Source organism: Venturia canescens, chromosome 1, assembly GCF_019457755.1.
Source record: "Venturia canescens isolate UGA chromosome 1, ASM1945775v1, whole genome shotgun sequence".
Classification (NCBI taxonomy): Eukaryota; Metazoa; Arthropoda; class Insecta; order Hymenoptera; family Ichneumonidae; genus Venturia; species Venturia canescens.
The window spans coordinates 27815655-27837480 of record NC_057421.1 but is presented as its reverse complement, the minus strand read 5'-3'; the positions used below and the strand labels follow the sequence as shown (position 1 = coordinate 27837480).

Sequence of the window (21826 nt, the reverse complement as noted above, 5' to 3'; positions counted from 1 at the left end):
GGCCAAGTAAGATCGTGTGAAAGCGCCCGCGAATAAACTTTCGATACACGCGCGCTCCACGAGCGGTCCAAGCCGATGGTACAAAAGTTTAGATGCACGCGATTTTTTTTCTCGCAAATCTCATTTTCTTCTTCCGAAATTGGAATTCAATTAGTTCCGGCAAATAATCAAGCATTTTATTCCAATACTGTTGACCAGGTGCAGAGAACTTTCCTCTTTTTTCTACGCCTGTAAAAAACTTGTTCGGTTCGTAAGATTTTTCGCGTTCATTTAAGCCCGTAACGTTTTGTTACAACGGGATAAAAGATGCTAAAATCGTCACCGCGAGATATGGGCATATCTTGTCACGGTGCGGTATCGAAAATCGATTCGTTTTTCGTGCTTAAAGGTCCATCCTATTATTACAGCGAAGCAGGGGTTAGCTCTCCTCCAGAAATCGTAAGAGTACGAGCATAAGAATGATACGGGAAAGAGAGAAATCCAATGGTGGTGGAACGGGGTGCGGCGCGGGCCCCGAGAAACCCGCCGCGACTCTCTACGTAAATGTCAAGTCGCGATTTTCTCCGGCATCGCGGAATTACCTTAACATTTATGTATATACGAATTTTTATGCACAGCAAGTTGGGATTTTTATGGCGCGGGACCATGCTTAATCTTTGACTCGTTTTGCTTCGTGCGAATACTTATTTCGACGTACGTACATCGATGTTATTTGGAGAAAAAAAAACGTGCTGGACAAACGTCGATTTTTTTCGAAATACCTCATTCCAAAACTATATTCGAATCGGTTGAAAAGCCTGAAAATCTGCGATTGTACGTTGCCGAAGAGCCACTGCGTACACAGTAATTGATATATCGAGGCCATTGATCAAGTTTCGCCAAAGTGCCCCGAGAGAAAAACGAAAACGAATTCTGCGAGCCGCCGCTGAAGGTATGTCTGACCGCTATATGTGTACGGTAGAAAGTTCCGTGGAATTTTCGTAATTGTCTTGTACACGTTATATGAGATGTCGTAAGTTATAAATGCCCCTCCCTCCTGCGGATACGTCCGATAATCTTTCCGGGCTAAAAAAAACAACGAAAATAAGGTTCGTGATCTTCGTCTTTCCATTCCCACCAAAATGTTCAGAAGACTTTCCGAAAAAAACAGTCGCTCGATATGTCAAAAGTAGTGAGAAGATCGTGATGAGGATGGTTCTCGTTGGAATTATTATCATTGTCATAAGACAGTGTGGACGGAAAGAACAAACGATCATTTGGACACTCTCCGATTTAACTGAAACCGCCGGGCCGTAAAACATTCGTGCCGACTTACGAATAAAAAAGACAAGAAAAAAGGGGGGGGGGGAAATCTCTGTTTTCATTTACAATCATAATTAATTGAACGAGCAAACACCACAGGATGCCCGAACAAGGGGAATGTCATAGATACACGGGTCACGATGAAATGGTTTCCTTAATAATTGGGCTACTGAGATTCGGGACTTCCGGCTAACGACACGGGAGTTAGTTCAGGTAGAACAATACACAAGAATCTCACGAAAACCTAACATTGTGAGTGGTTTCACAAAGGACTTGGCGATAAACAGTTTGTAAGCATAAGAGCAAAATAATGACAATAGCAGGGGAAATCATAATAATGATAATTTAAATAAAAATTGAAAGAGTGTGCAAGCATGAGAATGGATTTTAATTGAAACTTGTCGAGGTGAGCTTTTAATAGATTTTCCAACTGCTATTGACGTTTCTTCGGAGACTCAACTGTATTGGCAAAACAGAGAATATTGAGCACGTCTCTCTGTAATTGATCACTTAATGGCGAGGTTTGTCTTCTTTTCTCTTTCGAAGAAACCTCCCGAAGAGACTTTCCCCTCATACGTATACGCAGGTGTTTACGTATTCATATATATATGCGTAAGCTTTTACATTTTTCACCCGAGGCCATCGAGGAACACGCTTGCAGCGTGTCCTCCTCGAGTATGATATTCGCTTTTTATTTCGTCTGCCATCGTTTAGAGGCTCGTAAGTGGCGTATCAACATGGCGGTAGCCGGGCACGGGTTGCGGGACAAACGAGCAAGCGTTTGTGTACGAAAGACGTTTTTGTCTCGTCCATGTCCTTTTTTTCTCTCTCTCTAATACGCGGATTGACTTTGAGCGTGTGTGCGTGTGTGCGCGCCGATGAATCGTCGGAAACGGTTTCGCTCGTACGAGCGTGTTTCATTTCACCCAACGAGCATGAAAGTCAGAAGCGTAAACAAGGCGGTCTCGTGTGGTCTCGTGAGACATCATCTCTGTACCGCTGTACAGGCAGTTCCACGCTCATTCAGCAGTTTCTCATGAAAACGTGATTTTACTAACGAGCTGAAAAAATGAGCGAATATTGAGCGCGCTGTGTGGCTGTCAACGTTTGAGGATCGTTGGGAAATAAGCTTGAAAATTTCGCCTCGGTTACTGACCATAATTCGAACCTTCAATTCATGCCATTTCAAAACGCGAATGAACCTCCTAAGCCACGGACACTGCACAGTAACGAAAGTGCAGACCTTCGCACGAAGTTTTTCAAGTGTGCAATGAATCAATGAAAACTCCAACAAAAGCGACTCAAAACATTCTCAAGTTCGATCCCCCCCAACTGTCGGGGAATCTCGAACATTCACGCGGCTTCTATATTTTCACGCTCTTGGTCGTCACGGTTTCATTGAATTTATCTACAAAGAGCCCAAATTGTCGATGAATTATGATCGTGTGACGGACTTTTACTAAGCATCAAATTCCTCATACATCGGTTAACTGTATAGCCAGCGGCTTAAATGACTTTGTAGAAACGTGCGAACCTCGCCTACGCGAACTCGGCGCAGAGGTTATTCAAAGGATTGTATACAGAAATATACACACGCAGCGAGGTAGTCGGACACTTTATATGCGTACACATCGAGCCAGGCAATAATCGCATTCACATTATAATTCACGCACACAACCGCGCGTTTCTTTAACTATTGACCATTACTTTTCTTTTCCTATTCTCTTTTTCTCACATTTTTTTAATGAAAAAAAAAAAAAAAAAAAAAAAAAAAAAAAAACGCATACGTGCTCATTTATACACCCGCGCATGAAACCACAGGCTTAATTACGAACTGCGGGTAAATGAAGAACACTCGATAGGACTTGACGCTATTTTCGAAATACGTGTTCGTTGTATAGCAATCGTAGAAATTGTGACGTTCGACACTTTCTGCTTCCGCGTGTTATCTTCGTTCATTCGTTTATTTTTTTTTCTTTTTTTTTTTTATGGATGCGCAGTTTGTGCAATTACGTGCGAAATTTCGTTGTAATGAGACTTCGAGATTGTTTCGGTAACGTAGAATTATTTGCTGCGAATGCTCACATTGAAAATGACAGAAGTCCTTTTTTTACGATCGTAAAAGATTCGGTGTTGCGAAACCGTCGGTGAATGATAGTTTTGAAAAAACAAGCCGATTTATCGTGCTTTTCGAAAATGATTTTTTCGCAATTTTTTTGCCTCGGCTCGTCGCTCGTTGCCCCCTCTCCAGCGGTTTCATTGCCTCCGATCGTTCTTCGTACGAAAATAAAATAAAGTGGCTAATTCCGTCAAATTTTGAAACAAAAGACATTAAAATTTCGTGCGTGCTATCCGCGGAGTCTGTCGATCGTGGCGTTTATCAGCTCAGGAATCTGGCTTGTTTCGTGGATTGCAATGCGAGAAGAGAATGAAAGGAAGAGAATACTTAACGTTGAGGAAAGGAAGAGCAAGCGCGGCGAGCGCGAGGAGCGTGTAACTCGCGGCTGTTTCGACGCGATACAAAATGAGTTCGGAGACACAATACGCAGATGAAAACGCACGGACAAAGGCGCACGCACACGCCCGTAATCACCGACAAAAAGTGATTAGCATATTCGTCTCTCGCCGAGAGTGGATTCCATTCACATTGAAGAAACGTTTTAAAGCATAACCGGCCGTCAACAAATGTTAATATATGGTCAAAATAATATCAACGCAAATGCTTGAGCGTATAGCCAAGGTTTCTGGCTTTCTATGTTCACATATCACATATGATGAACGCATTCGTTCCTCGACGAGGAAAATACTCGATGAGACTTTGCGCGTGTAAATGAATTCCCATAATCGTGAAAGAAGAGGCGGGCGAAAATAAAAAAAACAAGGCGAAGAAGGTGAGTTACGTAAACTCGTGTAAACGCCCGGTTGCGTGTCTCCTCGAGGATATCCCCTTGTTATTCGACGTTGCTGTTGCCACTTGTGATTCTCTGAAGCACCATACATACGAAGAAAGTTCCATAAAGTCTATGGAATCTTCACCAAGATTCCACGGACTCGTATGATATTAGTCATTGCTTTTAGGAAAGAGAAAATGCCCCCGAGCAACCGAATATTCGTCTCTTGGCGTATTTTATATTTTATTTTCCCATCAATACATTCATACCCACGTATATGCATATGCGCATGCGCGCGCACATCATTGACTTGTATTATCGCGTTAACTGTACACAAGCATATCGAGCTTCCACATCTGTCCGTAATAATCATGGTGCCAAGCATCGTAAAGCATGTGAATGAAGATTTGCTGCTCGAGCTATTACGATATGGCGTCGAAAGACTGCGCTTCGATATAAACCTCAAATTAAATGCCACGTTCTTAGTGCATTTTCTTTTTTCTCTGCAACCGCATCTACGATGCTTCAACTCCACTTTATTTTCATATTTCTTTTTTTTTCTCGAAGCTATTCTCTTACAGAGGCCCATTTAATAATAATAAGGATCCGTTTTAAGCATCCTCGCACATGTCGAGTGACCGGTCGTTACAGTACTTGGAATCGACACTCGGTCTATTTTCGCATCTTAAGAACCATTTAAATTTTACTCGACTCCGTAATTCGATACTTCAACGTATAAAGTATCAGATAAACGATAATTAGTATGAAAATTAAGGGAAATTTTCTTTTTATTTTTAAGGTGAAAGAAAATGTTTATTTTCTCCTCTACAAATTCATTATTTTTGACCTAATTTATCGTTTATTCTTCCTCGTTTCTGGAGAACATTTTCGACTGATTTTATTTGATGCTACTTGTGCGACGCTTTCCCTTTTTTGATATTTTATCGTCTTTTCGTGATTCAACGGCAGACTCCGGACAGAGGAAGAAATGAATTTTGAGGAGGCCAAAAAAACTTGAAACGCTCGAAAACGCTGGATTCAATAACTTTCCAAGTAGTTTGGTATTTTATTTTCACTCTGCCGTCGAAGTTTTGGGAAGCTTCAAACTCCGAGTGATTCTGCTACGTACGAGCCTTTTGACTTGATCCGATAGATTTTCGATTTATGTACTCGAAACTCAACACTTTCGTGAGACTTTTTTAATTTATTGTGAATTTTATATTCCATTGTCATTTGCATTTTATTACCTCATCAATTTTCTTTCCCACGGACTGATTCTTATCTCCTGCCCCATTAGCATACATATACACATTTTGGCTGCTCGCGTTTAACCCCGTTCTCACTGTGACGAGTTTTTCAATGGTTTATTTAAAGCACAGTTTGGTAAGGCAATTGTGCAAGGACTTCCGATTGTCGAACGAATAAAAATGTTAATTTCGGATTTTTGAAAAACGTCTCGTAACGGCGATGGGTTCGACGACTAAGGCTTGTTTTGTTTCGATTGTTACAGAGAACAGCATTATCCATCGCAGCAACTTTGCTCGTGGCCCTGTTGATCGAATCCTCGTTCGCCGAGGACCCCGTCCGTCCACCGCCGATAAAGATAGACAGAAATCTTCGGAAAGCATTGTTGAAAGCCCTCGCTGACTTGGACACGGAATCGGCTGAGCAGAAGAGCACGACAGAGTCGGCAGGGACGAAGCTCGACGAAGTCGATTTGTCGGGATCGGATGAGACGTCGCCGGCGACGGAGCAACAGACGAGGGAGCCGACTCGTACTATTTTCTCGTTCGATGACTTTCCGAGGGAGGAGGAAAGCCCGAACGAGGATAAATTGCAAAATTCGACGTTCGTTGAAACCGACAAGTTCGAGGGGTCCGATAATCCGAGAACGATAACTACGAGCGAAATCTTGAGGTCCCACGACGCGAGCAACTACAGTAACAACAGATCTTTCCAAGCCCACGACGTCATCCTGAAAGACAAATCGTCTGCGATCTATGACAAGAGTCCCGAAATCGTTTACGACCAGTTGGAAACTCGAAGCGTGAAAACGTCGAGTGCCCCGATCAACGTGATTGATAATTCGAGTGGAAAACCATCGGGAAAGTACCAGGAGAGTTTGCTCATCAGTTCGAGCAACGGAATAGCATCGGCGAACGCTCTGGTTCCTCCGAGTCCAACGCCGTCGAGTCCGACCGCATCAACGCCGCAGTCATCAACAAACTCGACAATAAAAGCCGCCGTTTCATCGTCCCCGTCCGGCAGTCCGGTAAGCACAAAGGCGAGCCCAAAGGACGAGCAAGAAGTGAAGATTTTTCAGGCTCCGTTGGTCGCAGCGTTCACGGTCCAGCAAGATGAGCGAGGGGTTCCAAAGAGCGTCGTGCCCATTTACAGACCGAGTGGAGACGGGCAAACTCTGACTCTCCAGGAACAGTTGGACTTCAAGCAGCAGCTACTGGAAAGGCAGTTGGCCGAGTTGCAGGCTCAGCAGATTCAGCAGACCCAATTCCTCGTGAGACAGCAGCAAATTTACGAGCAACAACTCCGGCAGAAGCAACAGCAAGAATTGTTTTTCCAAGAGCAAAGCAGACTCAAACAACTGCAGGAGGAACAGGCGAGATTCAAACAGTTGGAAGAGCAGCGAAACTATCAATTCCAGGCGCAAAAATCTTCTGAGCTATTTTCTCAGAGCCAGCAGAATGCTCGACTCGCGCTCCAGCCACCATTCAAAACTCCCAACGTCAATATCCAACCGAGTCTGACCCTGGAGCTACCCAAAGCAGCTGCAGCGGCCCCTTTCCAACCGCATTTCCCCGATCAGCAGAGAATCCAGCAGTTGCGTCAACAACAGTTGCAACAGCAGCAGACTCATTTGCAGCTCCAACGTCAGCAACAATTGTTACAGCAGCAAAGACTTCAGCAGAGTTTCCCCTCGTTCACCACGGACTTCCAGCCACCGAGCGCCAGTCCGGCGCACAGATTCAACCGCCAGGAAGCCTTCGGGGCTGTGGGAAACTTTGGCTTCAATGAAAATCGACAGCAGCACGTACCCAGCCAGAGAAACCACTTCGGCTTCAGTCCCCAACTGTCCAGAGGGCCTCAAACCTTCTCGTTCAACCATCATCAGCCCCAGCAATTGCAGCAGCAGCAATTCAGATCGCAACGACCTCAAACGCCAGCGAAGCAGATACAACACTTGCTCTATCAGTCCGGAGTCGCCGGAAATTTGGGAACCGTTCAAGGCACCGGAGGCCAAGAAGATTTGAACATCGTCTCCAAAGTTTTGGCCCTTAACGTAGGAGCTCTACCAAACAAAAATTCTCGTTACAATAACTTTGGCAATACTGCGTGAAATTAGCTCTTCTTACCGACACGTTGAGTCATAAATCGTGTACGCGTGTACCTGCGTGTGTGTATGCATGAGTCTAATTATTCTCGACGATACGAAACGCTGAACAATTCTGTTAAGGAAGTCGCAACAGATGCTGGGGCTCAAACGATAAATTTCAGGATCGTGTATTGATCCAAGAATTCAATAGTCGCAGATTTTTGTCAGTTTTCATTGTGAGCAACGCATAAAAAATTGTTGAAACACCGACCAAAACCCCTCATCGAAATGGCTTCGTGCCACGCGTTACAGCAGTGACAGTGAAATCGAGCGATATTTTCACTCGCCGGAGCACCAGTTCTTCTTATTATATATTGTACTTTGACGATCTTAACCCCCTTCTTCTGAAACTAATTTTATAACTTGTACATTGCATTGATCCTGAAACGGTTCAGGAGGAGTTTTTGTTTTCGATTTTTCCTCTCACAATCAGCCTTTCTCGCCCCCCTGCAGCTTCTACTCTTGACACGACTGTTTTCGGAATGCCTGTTTCAAGTAAGGAGCCCAAGTCGTTTGAATGTAAAAAAATTCGAAGAAAATTAGTACTTCGTTGCTGTGACGTGAAAATTGAGTTTAGAATTTTGCATTTGCACTTCTGCTAAGATTTTCTTTACAGAGGATTAAAAACGAGGAACTATAAATATCATGGGAACGAATGAATTTCACGTGCTCAGGGCTACGAATAATATTTGCGACTGTGTAGAAATTTCGTTAGAAAAAGTAACATGGTTTGTTAAAAACGCGAAGAAATTGCATTTTCCCAAATCCTGTGCCGATGGAACGACGTATCGAAAGAGTGAGTTACGAAACAGCGAATCTGGGTAATAAAAATCAAAATTCAACGTTCCAATTAAGAAAAATTTATTTCATCAACGAAGCAGTTAATTACGGCGTTATTTCAGGATGCATTTTTTAACGACGACCAAATTGACATCGTAGTAGTGTGCACAACGTGAGAATAATTCCACATTTTTTCCTAAATTGCAAAATTGCGAAAGAAAAAAGAGCGGATCGTGGGACTCCAAGATGGCTACGCTCGATCGAGGAAACGGTTAAGAAAAAACTAAAATATATTTGTACAATCTTTTGCACCGATTTTTATGGCATATATGTTGAAGGTGACTTTCCTTCTGCTTCGGTCGGGCTTAGCCGACGAACGAGTGACACGAACGTACATAATTCTTACCTTACCATTTCTCCTGTCTTCCCTATAAATAGAGAACTAGGAAGCTGCTTAACGAGCCTAATGATATTAATTACAAATCTCGGTCGTGCTCAGCGAAGATTCACTCGCAGTGGTTTCCCGCTGTTAGTCTCTTCCCCTCCACTCGCTCGCCACTCTTGAGCTCGGCACGAACAACAACGAAGAAAGAAAGAAAGGAGATTAAAGAGAGCGAATAAATAAACTGGCGTTCGTGCATCTCGCGCGAATATTCGCTAGGTTAGGACGACGTTTTTGCATTACAATAAGCAGTGTGTTACATCAATAACTCTATAATGCTCTTTTAGTTGTGAAATTAGCTCGTTTCCCAGTGTAAACAAACAACGTAACGCGTCCTAATAATAACAATAACAATCATAAAAATAATAACGACAGTGAAGTCATAACCGTAACACAAAATAATGATGTAAAGGCTCGATCAAGTAGGGGTTTTGTGGCTCGAGAAAAAAACGAAACAACATCGAACGATCCCTCGTGCAATCGGATTATAAGCCGAGAAACCACTTTTCACTGTGTCTTTACGTTGCTGCAATATTAATCCTGTTATTTGTTGATTCTTTGTATGAATTTCACAGGATTATTCGTGCGTTCGTGACGCACCAATGCTCAAGAATGAAAGATGGATTGTCGTAATCTTTTTTAACACCGATGACTTTTGCCAGTAACTGTGTTTTTTTTTGTACCGTTCGGTAAAATGTAATTTATAAGGCTTGCTTTTCGGCCTGCCTTCCAGGAATGATTTATAATATTATGTATCATAAAATAATAATATAATAATATATTGCATTATAGTATATATAAATCTATGATTATATTTGTGTTATTGTATGTGTTTCAATAATAGAGTCGTATCGATAAACGTGTAACGATGAAACAGAATTAATCTCGACCATATTAATTTTAGTGTATCATAATGTCGAAATTTACATGGTTTACAATGCGATGAAATGTGGCTTTTTGAGACAGCACTGAATTATTTACTCACAGATTATGAAAATTGGCTACTTTTCATTTTGTTACTTTTGAAGAAATGAATTATGAATGAACTCAACAGTTTTATTAACGTTGGAACGATTGGGCTACTGAACGATGAAAAATCACATTTTTAGCATTCCGACCGTGCAATTCTCCGCATATACTCTCCCCTAAATTCTACCACATATAACCTCACTAAAATTGTCTCCGATCTGTAGAAACAACAAAACAACTTTCACTGTGTCGCCTTGACAGACACACGCTTCATATACGGATGTTTTGTATTGTTTTCATAAGGATTTTTTTTTTCATTTTAAAAATTTTGAAACAGTCGCTCGAGTACGATTATTTCGTAAAGTTCGTTGGGGTAATAATCCATGTTCAAAGTAATAACTTTGAACATGGATTACGATCGAGTAAATTGTAAACGAAAATAAGGAGGATTTTTCAACGTTGAACGATTTTGGTATGTTGGGATTACATATTTATCAAGGAAAGTGAATTAGTTGTAAAACTATAAGATTTTTGATACAGAAAAGTATGTATCTAAAGGTTTCTAAGATTTAAAAAATGTATATATTCCTCCTACACATCCTCAATTCGTCCTCAATTTCACGAAACGTTTGGCATAGATTCGTGATTTCTCTCTGTTTCTTTTCGTCCTTGTTTTTTCTCTCACTCCCTCCCGATCACGCCTCTCTCTCGGTCACGAAAACGACCGGTTCACTTCACGAGTCGGCAGTTGTATTTCTCGTCTTGTTTATCACAGACCCTTTATGAAAAAGATAGCGAAGTGTTTTATATTTTCAATTTACTTGACCAGGAAAACAACATTTTATGCTCCAGGAATTTCATGGCGCGGCTAAATTCGTCCGGATATTACACAAAATGTTTTTAAAAATATTTATATTTTATGGTAAAAAAAATGTTTGTTAATAATATTTAATATTTGGCTTGGAGAAAAAATTCAACGAGAATTCATTAAAAAAAATATTTTTGGTACATACCTTATTTGTCGATTACTGAAAGGAATTTTTGTCGAAGTCTTTTAGAGCCGCTGTTTTACATATTTCAACTCCATCGACACTTTCTTCGAATTTTTTATATCCGACATATATTATTGTGATGTTTTTCACAATTATTCAATCAAATCTCAACATACATTGCCTGCTGCTTGTATTCGGTTAATGTAATAGGAAGGTCAGAATAAATTATAAAAATTGTATGAATTTAAATCAATCATGAAATCTTGTCTCTACAGGGGGTTTAACAAATTAATGGAAGATAAAAAAATTGCATAAATCAGAGAACATAGTTATAGCCTTCTTATAGAAATCTTCCAAATGGAAAGTAAAAAAATTATAACCTCTTTAGCGACTCTATTTTCATAATACTATCTGGAGGTAATGAATTGTGAATAAGTTTGTTACAGCCAATCAATTTTTCATACTGTTTCGAATTGAAAGATTTTTATTTTTTGGATATAAAGAAAATTTTTTATTTTTTGTAAAATATTTTAGGTTATCACACAACGATGTAATGAACGATGATTGTAATTGATAATTTATTATGGAATAGCAAGTAGCAGGGCATGGTATGCGTTACATTTATTATACTCTTTCGTTGACAAAACGAAATTTTATATTATGAAGAAACTGGATTAAATTATGGGTACATTCTACTTGGACACTGGCAGCGTTAATAGCGTTAATATATAACGCTAATAACGCTAAAACGTATTCGATTTGAAGTGAACGCGGTGACGCTGGTTGCGTTCACGTCATGTTCGACTTGGTGCGATTACAAAATCGCGGAACCAACAACAAGTGATCTTGTTCTTTTTCCATTACTCGACAAAATAACACTGGATTTATCGAAAAGTGAAGACAGCGAAACAAGCGTTGGTACGATACAGAGATAACAAACGATTATTCTCTCTGTGGATGCGTTCAACCACTTGAACGTCGGGAGCGTTGAGAACACAATTCTAAACGCACCCATCTAAACGCTTGTAGCGTTTACAACGCCAAGTCGAAAACGCTGTCAGCGTCCAAGTAGAATGTATCCCTTAATTAAGGTGCCTGTCCACGTGAGAGTAAATTCTGAAAGTTGCTCTCGAGAGTACTCTCACGACTGAAGGTGCCTGTCCACGTGAGAGTAAATTCTGAAAGTTGCTCTCGAGAGTACTCTCACGACTGAGAGTAACACGCCTGCAGTTACTCTCGGCAGCGTGTCCACTGGCGAGTACTACTCTCGAGAGCGACTTTACTCTCACGTGGACAGGCACCTTTATTCCCTCTTCCCGCAGACTGACTAGTGGTGCCGCGATTGTCGACGGAGGTAGCACAGAAATTGTTGATATACGAGATCGATTTTTCGTGTTAAACGACACTTTACAATTCGACTAGAAACATTTCTACCAAAATTTAATTCTACCAGAAACATCTATACCAAAATTCATCTACATCCAACAAATTAAGTTTCATATTTCTACCATGACCAAATACTACCCCTTCACAACTACACCATGAATTTAATTTTGATTGCACAACTACCACATATCAACTCTACCAGCACATTTCTATTCGTAAATTTATAAACTGTAACGACTGTACCATAAAAATAAATAATTTTAAAAATGTCCACCAGAAAATATTTCTACTCCAAACTCCAAAAATGTTCTATCATATTGCGTCACTACCTCTCTTTTTTTGGTGAAGTAGTTTTCCAGGTTGAAAATAAAAAAATATTAATTAAAATTTGATAGAAATACCTTATATAAATATTAGAGAGCCACAAAAAATGTATAATTTTAATGGATAATCATAATTTATTCAACGGTTCGGTACATACGATTTTGTGTATTGATAATTATGGCAATTAATAGGTGAATATTTACGAATGGATTTTGAATAATTCGTTCGGTTTGTTTTCGTTCTTCACGTGTTTACGTTTCACGCGTTTACGCTTGGTCGTGTTTGGAATATTCGCATAGCGTAGTAGCAGAGCGGAGTGGGGATAAAGGCGTTCGGTCAGCCAGCGTGAGAAGAGAGGGGAGACGGGCGGACACCGGGCGGAGCTCGAGTCAGGGGAGAGGCGCAGGCGCAACATGATTCGCTTCACTCACGTCGCTCGGCGCGCACTGGGAGGGGGAGCTCCGGCCCGCGGGCTGGACAGGAGACAGGAGAGAGGCACAACACGTTTCGCTTTTCGCTTCACTCTCCGCTCGGCGGGCGTAGGGTGAGGACTGGCGTGGGACGTGAGCGCGCTGTTATCGCTACGTATTGTACATTCCAGTGCATTGAGAAAACGGGGCACGAAATACGACACGTGGAATCCTACTTTATCCTGAATGACTAAAATAATCTTTTTTTACGGATTTAATTTTTTTCAATCAATCGATAAACAAATAAAATAGAAATCAATAAAAATTGGTAGCGGTCATAATTCTATCAATTATTTTAACTTTAACAGTTATTTCATAATTTTAATAGTAAATTCAATCTCGCTGAAGCAACTGATCGGTCATCTAAATTACAAAATAAAAGAACTTAAGATCGTGCGCATCGATAAAAAAACACGAAAACACAACGTAACGAATATTAAAGTTGAAATGTAATAAAAAATAATGATTCGCTCCTTGTCAATATACATTTTTTTTTCTTTAATTTCTGAGATTCCATTTTTTGACGCAACTATAGATAAGCCGATAGGGAAGTCCTCGCACTCGATGTTATTATTATTACAAAATTTGCACATGAATGAGTATTTATAAAATTTTGGTAATTCGTGAAAAATAGTATCGAGGCAAGAGCCAGTAACAGAAAAAATTTAGTGACGCCTGTAACATAGCTTCGAGAGTCTTGTGTATGCTCGCACGCGCGCGTGTCCGCAAGCGAGCTAAGATGCAAGCATACCCCGAGCAACGCAACGCAAAGCAAAGCACCTAACGCACGGTCCTAAAGCCATGGGGTTGTCGGCAAGCGAAGACGGACAGTCAGTAAATCTACTCCATAGCGGATAGTTTGACACAGTTCCGAGCTTGATACAGTTTCTGTATCACTTTGAAGTCGCGCAGGCAAGATTCCATGCAGATAAGTCGGAGTTGCAAATGCTGCACGCTAAGCAATGCACGCAACGCGTATAACCGCAGCTATGTACAGCATTACGAATAGTTTTTACAAGTCAAATGCTAACAATAGGACGCGAGCAACCGGCCACGCGTGCACGCACGCGGGCACACTCGATTCTCTATGAAACGGTGGTACAGGTTTTGTCACTACAATTGTTTCTGTTACTCGACATATTGGCATATCAAATTTGCTCAAAAACGGTTTTCTGGGGAAAAAAACCTAGGGAAGAGTAGGCAAAGAAGAGCCCTCCCTGAAAATGGGGATATTTTTTTTTGTTTATGTTAATTTTTTTCGTATTCAATCGGTCGTACAATTAAATAACGAATTTTTTCTCTCGTGTCGGTATAAAGTTAAATTTTTGGTGAATAAAAACCCAAGTTTGTTCTCGAAAAAAATACGAGCGGAAATATAACTTTGTGATAATGAATCGCGATTACGATTTTCTGCGATACGGTGAAGTGATAACAAAAGTTAAAGGTGAAATGATAAATTCCAAACATGGGAGGACGAAAAAACATTGGAAGAAAAGTGTGTTGAAAATATGTGGAAAGTTCTTTATGATCAGAACCATGGAGCAGGAGGATATAAGAGAATCGTAGAGGCAGAGGGAGAGCGAAAGGATCGTGGAGGAAGACGGAGAGGGAGAGGATCGTCGAGGAAAACGGAGATTGCAAGGATCGCGGGAGAAAAAGGTAGGAAGAAGATCGAGGCCCGTTCCTGTAACCGTGAGTAACTACACCAACGATTTTTTTTTCAAATATGAGTGCGCGAAATATGAAAAATGATTTTCATGTTACAAAAATGTAGACATTCTGCCGATTGAATGATCAAAGCACGTGAACCGTCAGGATGACATTATTTGGATATTTCATTGCAGTATTTTTTTCAACTAATGAACCGTTAGATATAATATTTTCATGATACAGTCGTTGCGATTTATAGATTTACGAATAGAATGTTCTGCAGAGTTGATATGCGGTAGTTGTGCAATCAAATTTCGGTTGAAATGTTTCTGGTAAAGATGTAAATGTGTCCTTTACTCGACTGTCAACAAAGTTGAAAATCTCTGTCGTCGTATATTTTTTCTTTATCGAAGAAAACGACCGTAGCCACATCTGTGTTAACATATTTGGAACTAGACTCGGATGTTAGGTTAAATTATGATGGACATGTTTTTCCTCGGAATCAATACTGTATACAACAAACTTTCAACTTTTGAGGATGTATTCTGTATGTAGTGATCAGCTGATAAATCTATTGTTGGAAATGAGTGGCGATTTCCATCATTCCAAATGAACATATACCTTTCCAAAATTTCATGTTTTTATCTCAAGTTTTTTTGAGAAACGAAGACAGTTATAAATTATGGGTATGTATTTGAAAACTTATCACCAAAAATTTACCATATATTCTAGAAACTTAAGGAGGTTGAAGAAGCGTATCTTATGTTAAAACTATTTTCCAACTTTGCACATTACAATTTTTTAAACAGAGAGCTTAAGACAGTATTAAAACTTCTGGCGGGATATGCCGATGATTCACCGTCGTGAAATTGAGATATTTATTGTTGAAGTTTGCAATTTTTTGAAAGCTTCCATAAGAGCCCATGTTTAACCTTGTCATTTTTGAAAATGAATATCTCGATTATACTAGGCGGTGAAACCTCTTCAAATTTTTCACACATAATTAAGCGCTATTCAAGAAGATTGACGTAAATTTTCAATTCATTATTTTGGAATAATAAAATCTAATGTATTTTTTGTATGACGTCCTATATATATCGCTTCAACTTCCTTAACGAATTTATTTTGTTCGACGAAAAATAATCTTACGATTTTCAGGTGATTTTTTAAAAATATACATAATTTTCGTCAATTTACAAAATAAATACTTTTTTTTAAGCTTTTCGGGTCCTGTTAAGTGCTGGCATTAGGATGTGGAACGAAAAAGTAGGAGTACTGAATATCTGGTAAATAAAAAATAGAAAAGAAACGCCTGAAATTTTTGGCAAGGTTCGATTTATTGAAATTGAGAAATAAAATGTCAAGAATCATATTTTCCTTTGACGTTCCAATCCAACTACGATTCCTGCCATGAAAAAATACTTATTATGTGCTGTGTGAAATTGGAATCGATTCGTTTGAACAGCAGCAGATTTACAATGATAATAGTCATTGTGTACGTAGTATGGAAATAAATCTTTTTCATTCCCAAATCAACGATATCATACAAATATGATATTCACTAAATAATAGTAATGTTGAGGGTATAATTCAAGTTCCGTTTCCAAGTTGCCATGCGGCAATCACGGCAAACTTATGAAAATGATACAATCACTTTATACATATTTTCATATAAATGATAGTAATGTAAAATCACTGATGGAAATTAACAACGTGAATATTTGATAAATCATCATGATTCGTTGAGCAAATTTGATTGGGAAATTGAAAACGAGGGGGTTAAAAAAAAATTCTTCTTGTTGTTACGTTTGACATCATAGAACTGAGCCTTTTCAGGTACTGATTAATAAAAAAGTGAAAAAAAAGAATATTTAGAAAACGAAACACATGCACGAAAAGTGTAATAGCAATGTGTTGAAATTCTGACAAAATTTTGCCCTCTCAAAAACAAAAACTGTGAAACTTTAGAAACATTTGACGAGTGTGAGAGCGAGACGACCGCGATTTTTTTCAACATTCAAAACTTTCGTTTCGACTCTCTGACCAACGCTCAAGGTCATTCCACCCATTTGACTCGTGTGAATCAAGCCAGATTTTTCAACGCCTACATCGACGAATGCACCGAAATGTGTATTGTTACGAACAACACCTGTTAAAACAGTGCCAACTTTCAAATCATCGAAACTCGTTAAACTTTCGCGGAACATTGAATCGTCAGCTTTGGCTCTGATATCTTGTCCCTTTTCCATTAGTAATCCTTCAACTATTATCTTCATAGTTTCTACAGTAGTTTTGAACTTTTGTGCCAAAGCATCGAATCCCTGATTCGCGAATCGGGTTACCCCGTCGATGAAGGGTTTTGTACCGATATCAGTTAAATTCAGTTTTGCAGCATGGATAAAAGCTTTCGCTACATCATAAGATTCCGGATGAATCCAAGTTTGATCCAGGTAATTGAACGAGTTCTTCACACTTCGATGTTCACTACCAACAGACGTTTCTGGCATTATTCTAACGAAACCAGCGCATTGCTCAAAAGTCTTGGCACCGATACGTGGCACTTTCATCAAATCGCTCCTCGATCTGAATGGACCTGATGATTTTCTCCATTCGATTATATGGTTGGCTCTGGAATCCCCTAAACCAGCAACCCTTTTCAATAAAGATACAGACGCCGTGTTTACATCGACACCAACAAAGCTCACTGCTTCCATAATTACCTGTAATGATATAAAAATTCATCAAATATTATATAAATGTTGGATAATGAATTTAGTGCTCTATGCATCACTCTGAACATAAACAATTTGATTAACTGCAAATTTTTCAGATAATGTTCATGGTTTTTGTATATGAAATTAAAAAAAAGTAAATACTTCGTTCAATTTAGTGGCCAATTGTTTTTCTGGTAAATCATGTTGATACATTCCCACGCCCAAATGTTTCGGTTCGATTTTAACCAATTCAGCCATTGGATCTTGTAGCCTTCTTGCAATGGAGATAGCGGATACGACATTAGCATCGAGATTTGGAAATTCCGTAGTAGCTTCCTTACTGCAGCTGTATATTGAAGCTCCGGTTTCGTCAACGATAGTGTACGCAACGTGGAGCGAATCGAAGGCACGTTTTTTTATGAGATTAACAAGAAAAACTTCGGTTTCTCGGCAAGCTGTACCATTGCCAAGAGCCAGGATGGTACATTTGTGTTCGCGAACGAGACGGATTAAAGTACATTCAGCCTCAATTTTTGATTTTGGGTTATTAGAGTCATGAGGATAAATAGTTGCAGTTTCGAGAAGGTTGGCTTGTTCAGAAACGACAGCTAATTTGCACCCATGGCGAAAGCCCGGATCAATCCCTAGAACGACTTTTCCTCTGACAGGTGGTGTGAGCAAAAGCTGCTTAACGTTCTCTGCAAATACGTCCATGGAAGCAACTTCCGCTTTCTCGTTGAGTTCGTGTCTCGTCCTTCGCCCTATTGAAGGTTTTATCGATTTATTCCAAGCATAATCGAAAGCAGCTGTCAAAAGATTCCTGTGCAGGGGCGAGACTCTGCAAGCGTATTCGTAGTGCTTCTCACAGTATCGTTTGAAGCCTGTTTCAAATTGTGGAGGAAACTCTATTTTGACGCTGAGAACTTTTCTAGCTTCACCACGATTTATAGCCAGTATCTGATAAGGTTTGAGGCTGTTTTCTCTGCATGAGAAATTGTGATAAAGATCAAACTTGGTTTTATCATCTTTTTGCTTACTACTCTGAGCCTCTTTTTCCACTTTGCTTCCAGCTTTCACTGTAGTTGCAACAAACACGCAATGCCGCTGTCTCAAATCTTTTATTGTTAATAGCGTACCCTCTGCTTTATTGATCATGTCAGCAAGGATACAAACTATTCCATCCTTCACCTGTTCCTCTGTACTGAGACTCTCCGTTTCCGGCTTGATATAACTTGTCAAGGGTGCAATTTTTTCAGCTTTTATTATAGCTTCTGCTGGAATTCCTAAGCCAAGGTCTCTTGCTCTTTCCGCTAATGTGGATTTCACTACTTTAAACATCGACTGCAAGTGCTCCAAATCATTCAGAGATTTTGTGCCATGCACAAAAGCATGAAATTCTGGAGTCCATTTACCCTGTTTGTCGATTTCTTTTATCAAGGCATTGGCTTTTTGTTTTATGAGCTTGGCTCTTTCCCAACTGTTTTTCACGTTTCTTAGCTCATCTGCATCCATGCCCTGTGTCATGTTCTTACGGTATCGTGCTATGAATGGTACAGTATTATCTTCCTGAAAAAGTTTTATCACATTATCAGCCACGAATCTGCTTACACCATGCATTTCTTGAATGTAATCAACGTCTGTCCATTCGACAAATTGAACATTGGATCCTGCGAGTCGAGCAAAATCAGATGCCAACATATCATTTGATTTTGGTTCCAGCTGCGAGATCTTCTTGGCTCCAACTTTTTGAGATTTCGAAAGTTTCTTTTCTGACACAACCAAGTCCAAAGTTGTAGTTTTTCTTTTACGATCTGGCTTTGCTTTTTCCTCATCGTGTGATGATGCCACAACGTTGCCGCTACAATCAGCTTTCCTTCTCTTTCTAGGAGGGGCATTTTTTGTTTCTATCTTTTTCCTCACTTTCTTCGTTGCTAAACTTTTACTCTTTCTGCTCTCTGATTTTACGGTTATGTCACTCGCGTCTGAAAGTTCTTCAATTTTCACATCATCCTCGTCATTGCTTTCCACAATAACGCACTCTTCATCTCCTTGATCATTCTCAGAATCCGAAATTTCGATTATCGCTTGACGCACGCACTTGCGTTTTGACATTTTAACGTTTTTTTCCTCTAATCTATCAAGTTCATTTATTATGTGTGCTCAAAATTGAACTCCAAACAATACCAACGTTTCGTTCTTTTTGAAAATTGTAAAAGTGATGTATATTTGAGTTTGCAAAGTTCAATCATTCTCAACCGATAACAAGCACCAACAATCTAATAAAAAGTTGATGGCTCGAATTTTAACGATTATTACAAAGATCACACTCCCTCAGACCTTCCTTAGCTCCAACGTAATTTCTTGTTCAAACCCGAACGGTTTCATAACCTGTTGTTGTTCGCATAACCTAACTCCGGCGAGCCTGCACAAAAACAGCTGTTCGTGTTGTGTTCACTCACGTGCGTACAAAGCACGGTCTGTACAGAGTAATCGATGAGGAAGCAGGAAGCAAAAAAAATTCCCGATTGCAGTGTTCGACAGTCGGCAAGATCTTGAATTCAAATACCGAGGCATTCATCGATAACATTTCCAACAAATGAGACAAAAACCAGCATTTTTTTGTCCAGCGGCGATTTTTGCTGCAACATGATCGATTACTATACGTTTACGACTCCACTCTATAGAAAAATAAGCAGTCCAATTATCGCCATAGCTGCAGATCATGTTCATAAAAATTGTTGGCTCTAATTTTTCTCATTGAAAAAATATCAAAATAGAAAATCAATCGTAAGATATTGCGATTGTGCAAAATCTATAATTTAGCGGAACAAACATGACATATTTAAAGTAGAAAACATCGTGTACGCGCGGGTGTGAGGTTTATTCCATCGTTTGGAGGTATATTTAGCACTTCGAACGCGTCAATAAATACGAAAAACCATAATACACGCGAAAAGCAGACTAATTATGAAACAATCGATCCCAATGGTAGAGCCCCGGCTGTTTTTCAACAAAGTTCTTCCTATCCAATCCAAGTAGAGATCAACACGAGTATAAACACCTGGCGAATATGGTGCTGCACAGCCATAACCCCAAGAAACAATACCAATTTGAACATTGTTGCACAGCAGTGGACCGCCACTGTCACCCTGCGCAATGAAATATGGAAAAAAGTTGATGTCAAACAATGGCGAAAATAAATAAAAATATTTCTTCTCATAATGAGGCATTATTCAACAATGTGTATTTGAATCAATTAGATTTGTGTCAGTAATTTTGTCTCATTTAAACTGCGGTGCTCGAATAAAAAGAATGTTCTTGTTCTTGAAAAAACGAAAAAAATAAAAAAATAGAAAATGACGGGACGATTATTTTTCGACTGGGATAACAAATTTACCTGACAAGCATCAACGCCGCCTTCTCTTCTCCCAGCGCATATTTGCGAACGGTGAAGATACGAAGTAAAGTACTTGGCGCAATCTTCCGTTGATATCAACGGTACTTGAACGTGTTGCAAGGTGTCGCTAGTGGACTGAGTTCATGTTTTCGTAAATAATTACAAAAATAACGGATGGATGAAACAATTGTTGCGTTTTGAGCTGTTCCCGTGGTACACGAAACAGTTGAAAAATAGAAAAAAAGTGGATAAAATACACGAATATACGTACTGAACTATCCTGAGTAGTTTTTCCCCATCCGATCACGCTGCAGATTTGGTTTTTTTTTCGATATATGCTGTCATCTACAGCGAGAGGCAACGGAGCGTAACTGACGTATGGGGTAAGTTGCAAAGCTCGAGTTAACTGCGAATTGAAAGCAAATCTCAAGATTCAGCTATTCGTTCCTCAACGCTACAGTTCGTCAAGCAACATTTGTAGTTTTTTTTGTTTTCTTTATACACTGAGGAAAGTAATTTATGGATTGAAAAAAAATGTTTTTTCGATCACCAAATCTTGACGAACGGAACGAAATTCGTGAACACAACAAAAACACAAATCCTCAATCCCTGAGTTTCCTAGAACAGATGCCCGCTACGACGACGAAACCACCGATGAAAGAGTAAAAGTTTGGTTGAATCAACAAATTCAGTTGAACGAAAATATGTTTTCTCTCCGTTTTATCACTACTAAAAAAGTCAAACGAACCTTGTACATTCCGATGTCGTTGGCCATCGTGATGAAGTCGAATCCCGCATGAGGAAAGACTGCGGAAACGGTGACTATTTGCCAGGATGGCGTGTACCAGAGATTCGTTGTTCCTGCGACAATGACGTAAAACCGTGGATTTTCCGCCTCCCAATATTTGTGGACGTATCTGACAGAATTTAAGTTCATTGAATGAACTTCGCAGAAACTTTTAGTTCCGTATTTCTCATAATTTATTGAAAACATTCGAAGTTTCGTGTTTAAAAATTTTTTTTTTATTTTCTCTTTCATTACCTGACCATGCAATGGGCCGCGGAAAGAACAAAATTCGGCATAACGTACGTTCCTCCGCAATGGTGCCTGCCACCGA

At 39.7% G+C, this 21826-nt stretch overlaps 3 protein-coding genes and 2 long non-coding RNA genes across 7 annotated transcripts in view; 2 read left to right on the top strand and 3 right to left on the bottom strand.

Moving 5' to 3' along the window:
* Positions 1-9861, top strand: part of LOC122416492 (putative uncharacterized protein DDB_G0291608) — a 27752-nt gene extending 17891 nt beyond the window's left edge. For 2 of the 3 annotated variants that reach the window (XM_043429539.1, XM_043429620.1), the window contains exon 2: positions 5704-9861. In XM_043429539.1, the coding sequence (XP_043285474.1) occupies positions 5704-7548 (1845 nt within the window). In that variant the 3' untranslated portion in view covers positions 7549-9861. The remainder of the gene's footprint in view (positions 1-5703) is intronic. The other variant, XR_006262134.1, reaches the window with a different exon arrangement.
* Positions 1-21826, bottom strand: part of LOC122417116 (mast cell protease 8-like) — a 23306-nt gene extending 1480 nt beyond the window's left edge. The window contains exons 1-3 of the mRNA XM_043430420.1: positions 21751-21826; positions 21457-21625; positions 20980-21114 (exon numbers count right to left, since the gene is read on the bottom strand). Coding sequence (XP_043286355.1) covers positions 20980-21114; positions 21457-21625; positions 21751-21791 — 345 coding nt within the window. The 5' untranslated portion in view covers positions 21792-21826. The remainder of the gene's footprint in view (positions 1-20979; positions 21115-21456; positions 21626-21750) is intronic.
* On the bottom strand, positions 8429-12070 carry LOC122417185 (uncharacterized). The gene is made up of 2 exons (XR_006262245.1): positions 10789-12070; positions 8429-10553 (listed from the first exon to the last, which is right to left on the bottom strand). It is a non-coding gene; the product is annotated as an uncharacterized lncRNA (long non-coding RNA).
* Positions 15104-15969, top strand: LOC122417239 (uncharacterized). Its single transcript, XR_006262251.1, has 2 exons — positions 15104-15283; positions 15817-15969. It is a non-coding gene; the product is annotated as an uncharacterized lncRNA (long non-coding RNA).
* Positions 15916-19424, bottom strand: LOC122416011 (S1 RNA-binding domain-containing protein 1). Its single transcript, XM_043428701.1, has 2 exons — positions 17474-19424; positions 15916-17317 (listed from the first exon to the last, which is right to left on the bottom strand). Exons 1-2 carry the CDS (start codon positions 19421-19423, stop codon positions 16562-16564), a joined length of 2706 nt encoding a protein of 901 aa, XP_043284636.1. The 5' UTR covers position 19424; the 3' UTR covers positions 15916-16561.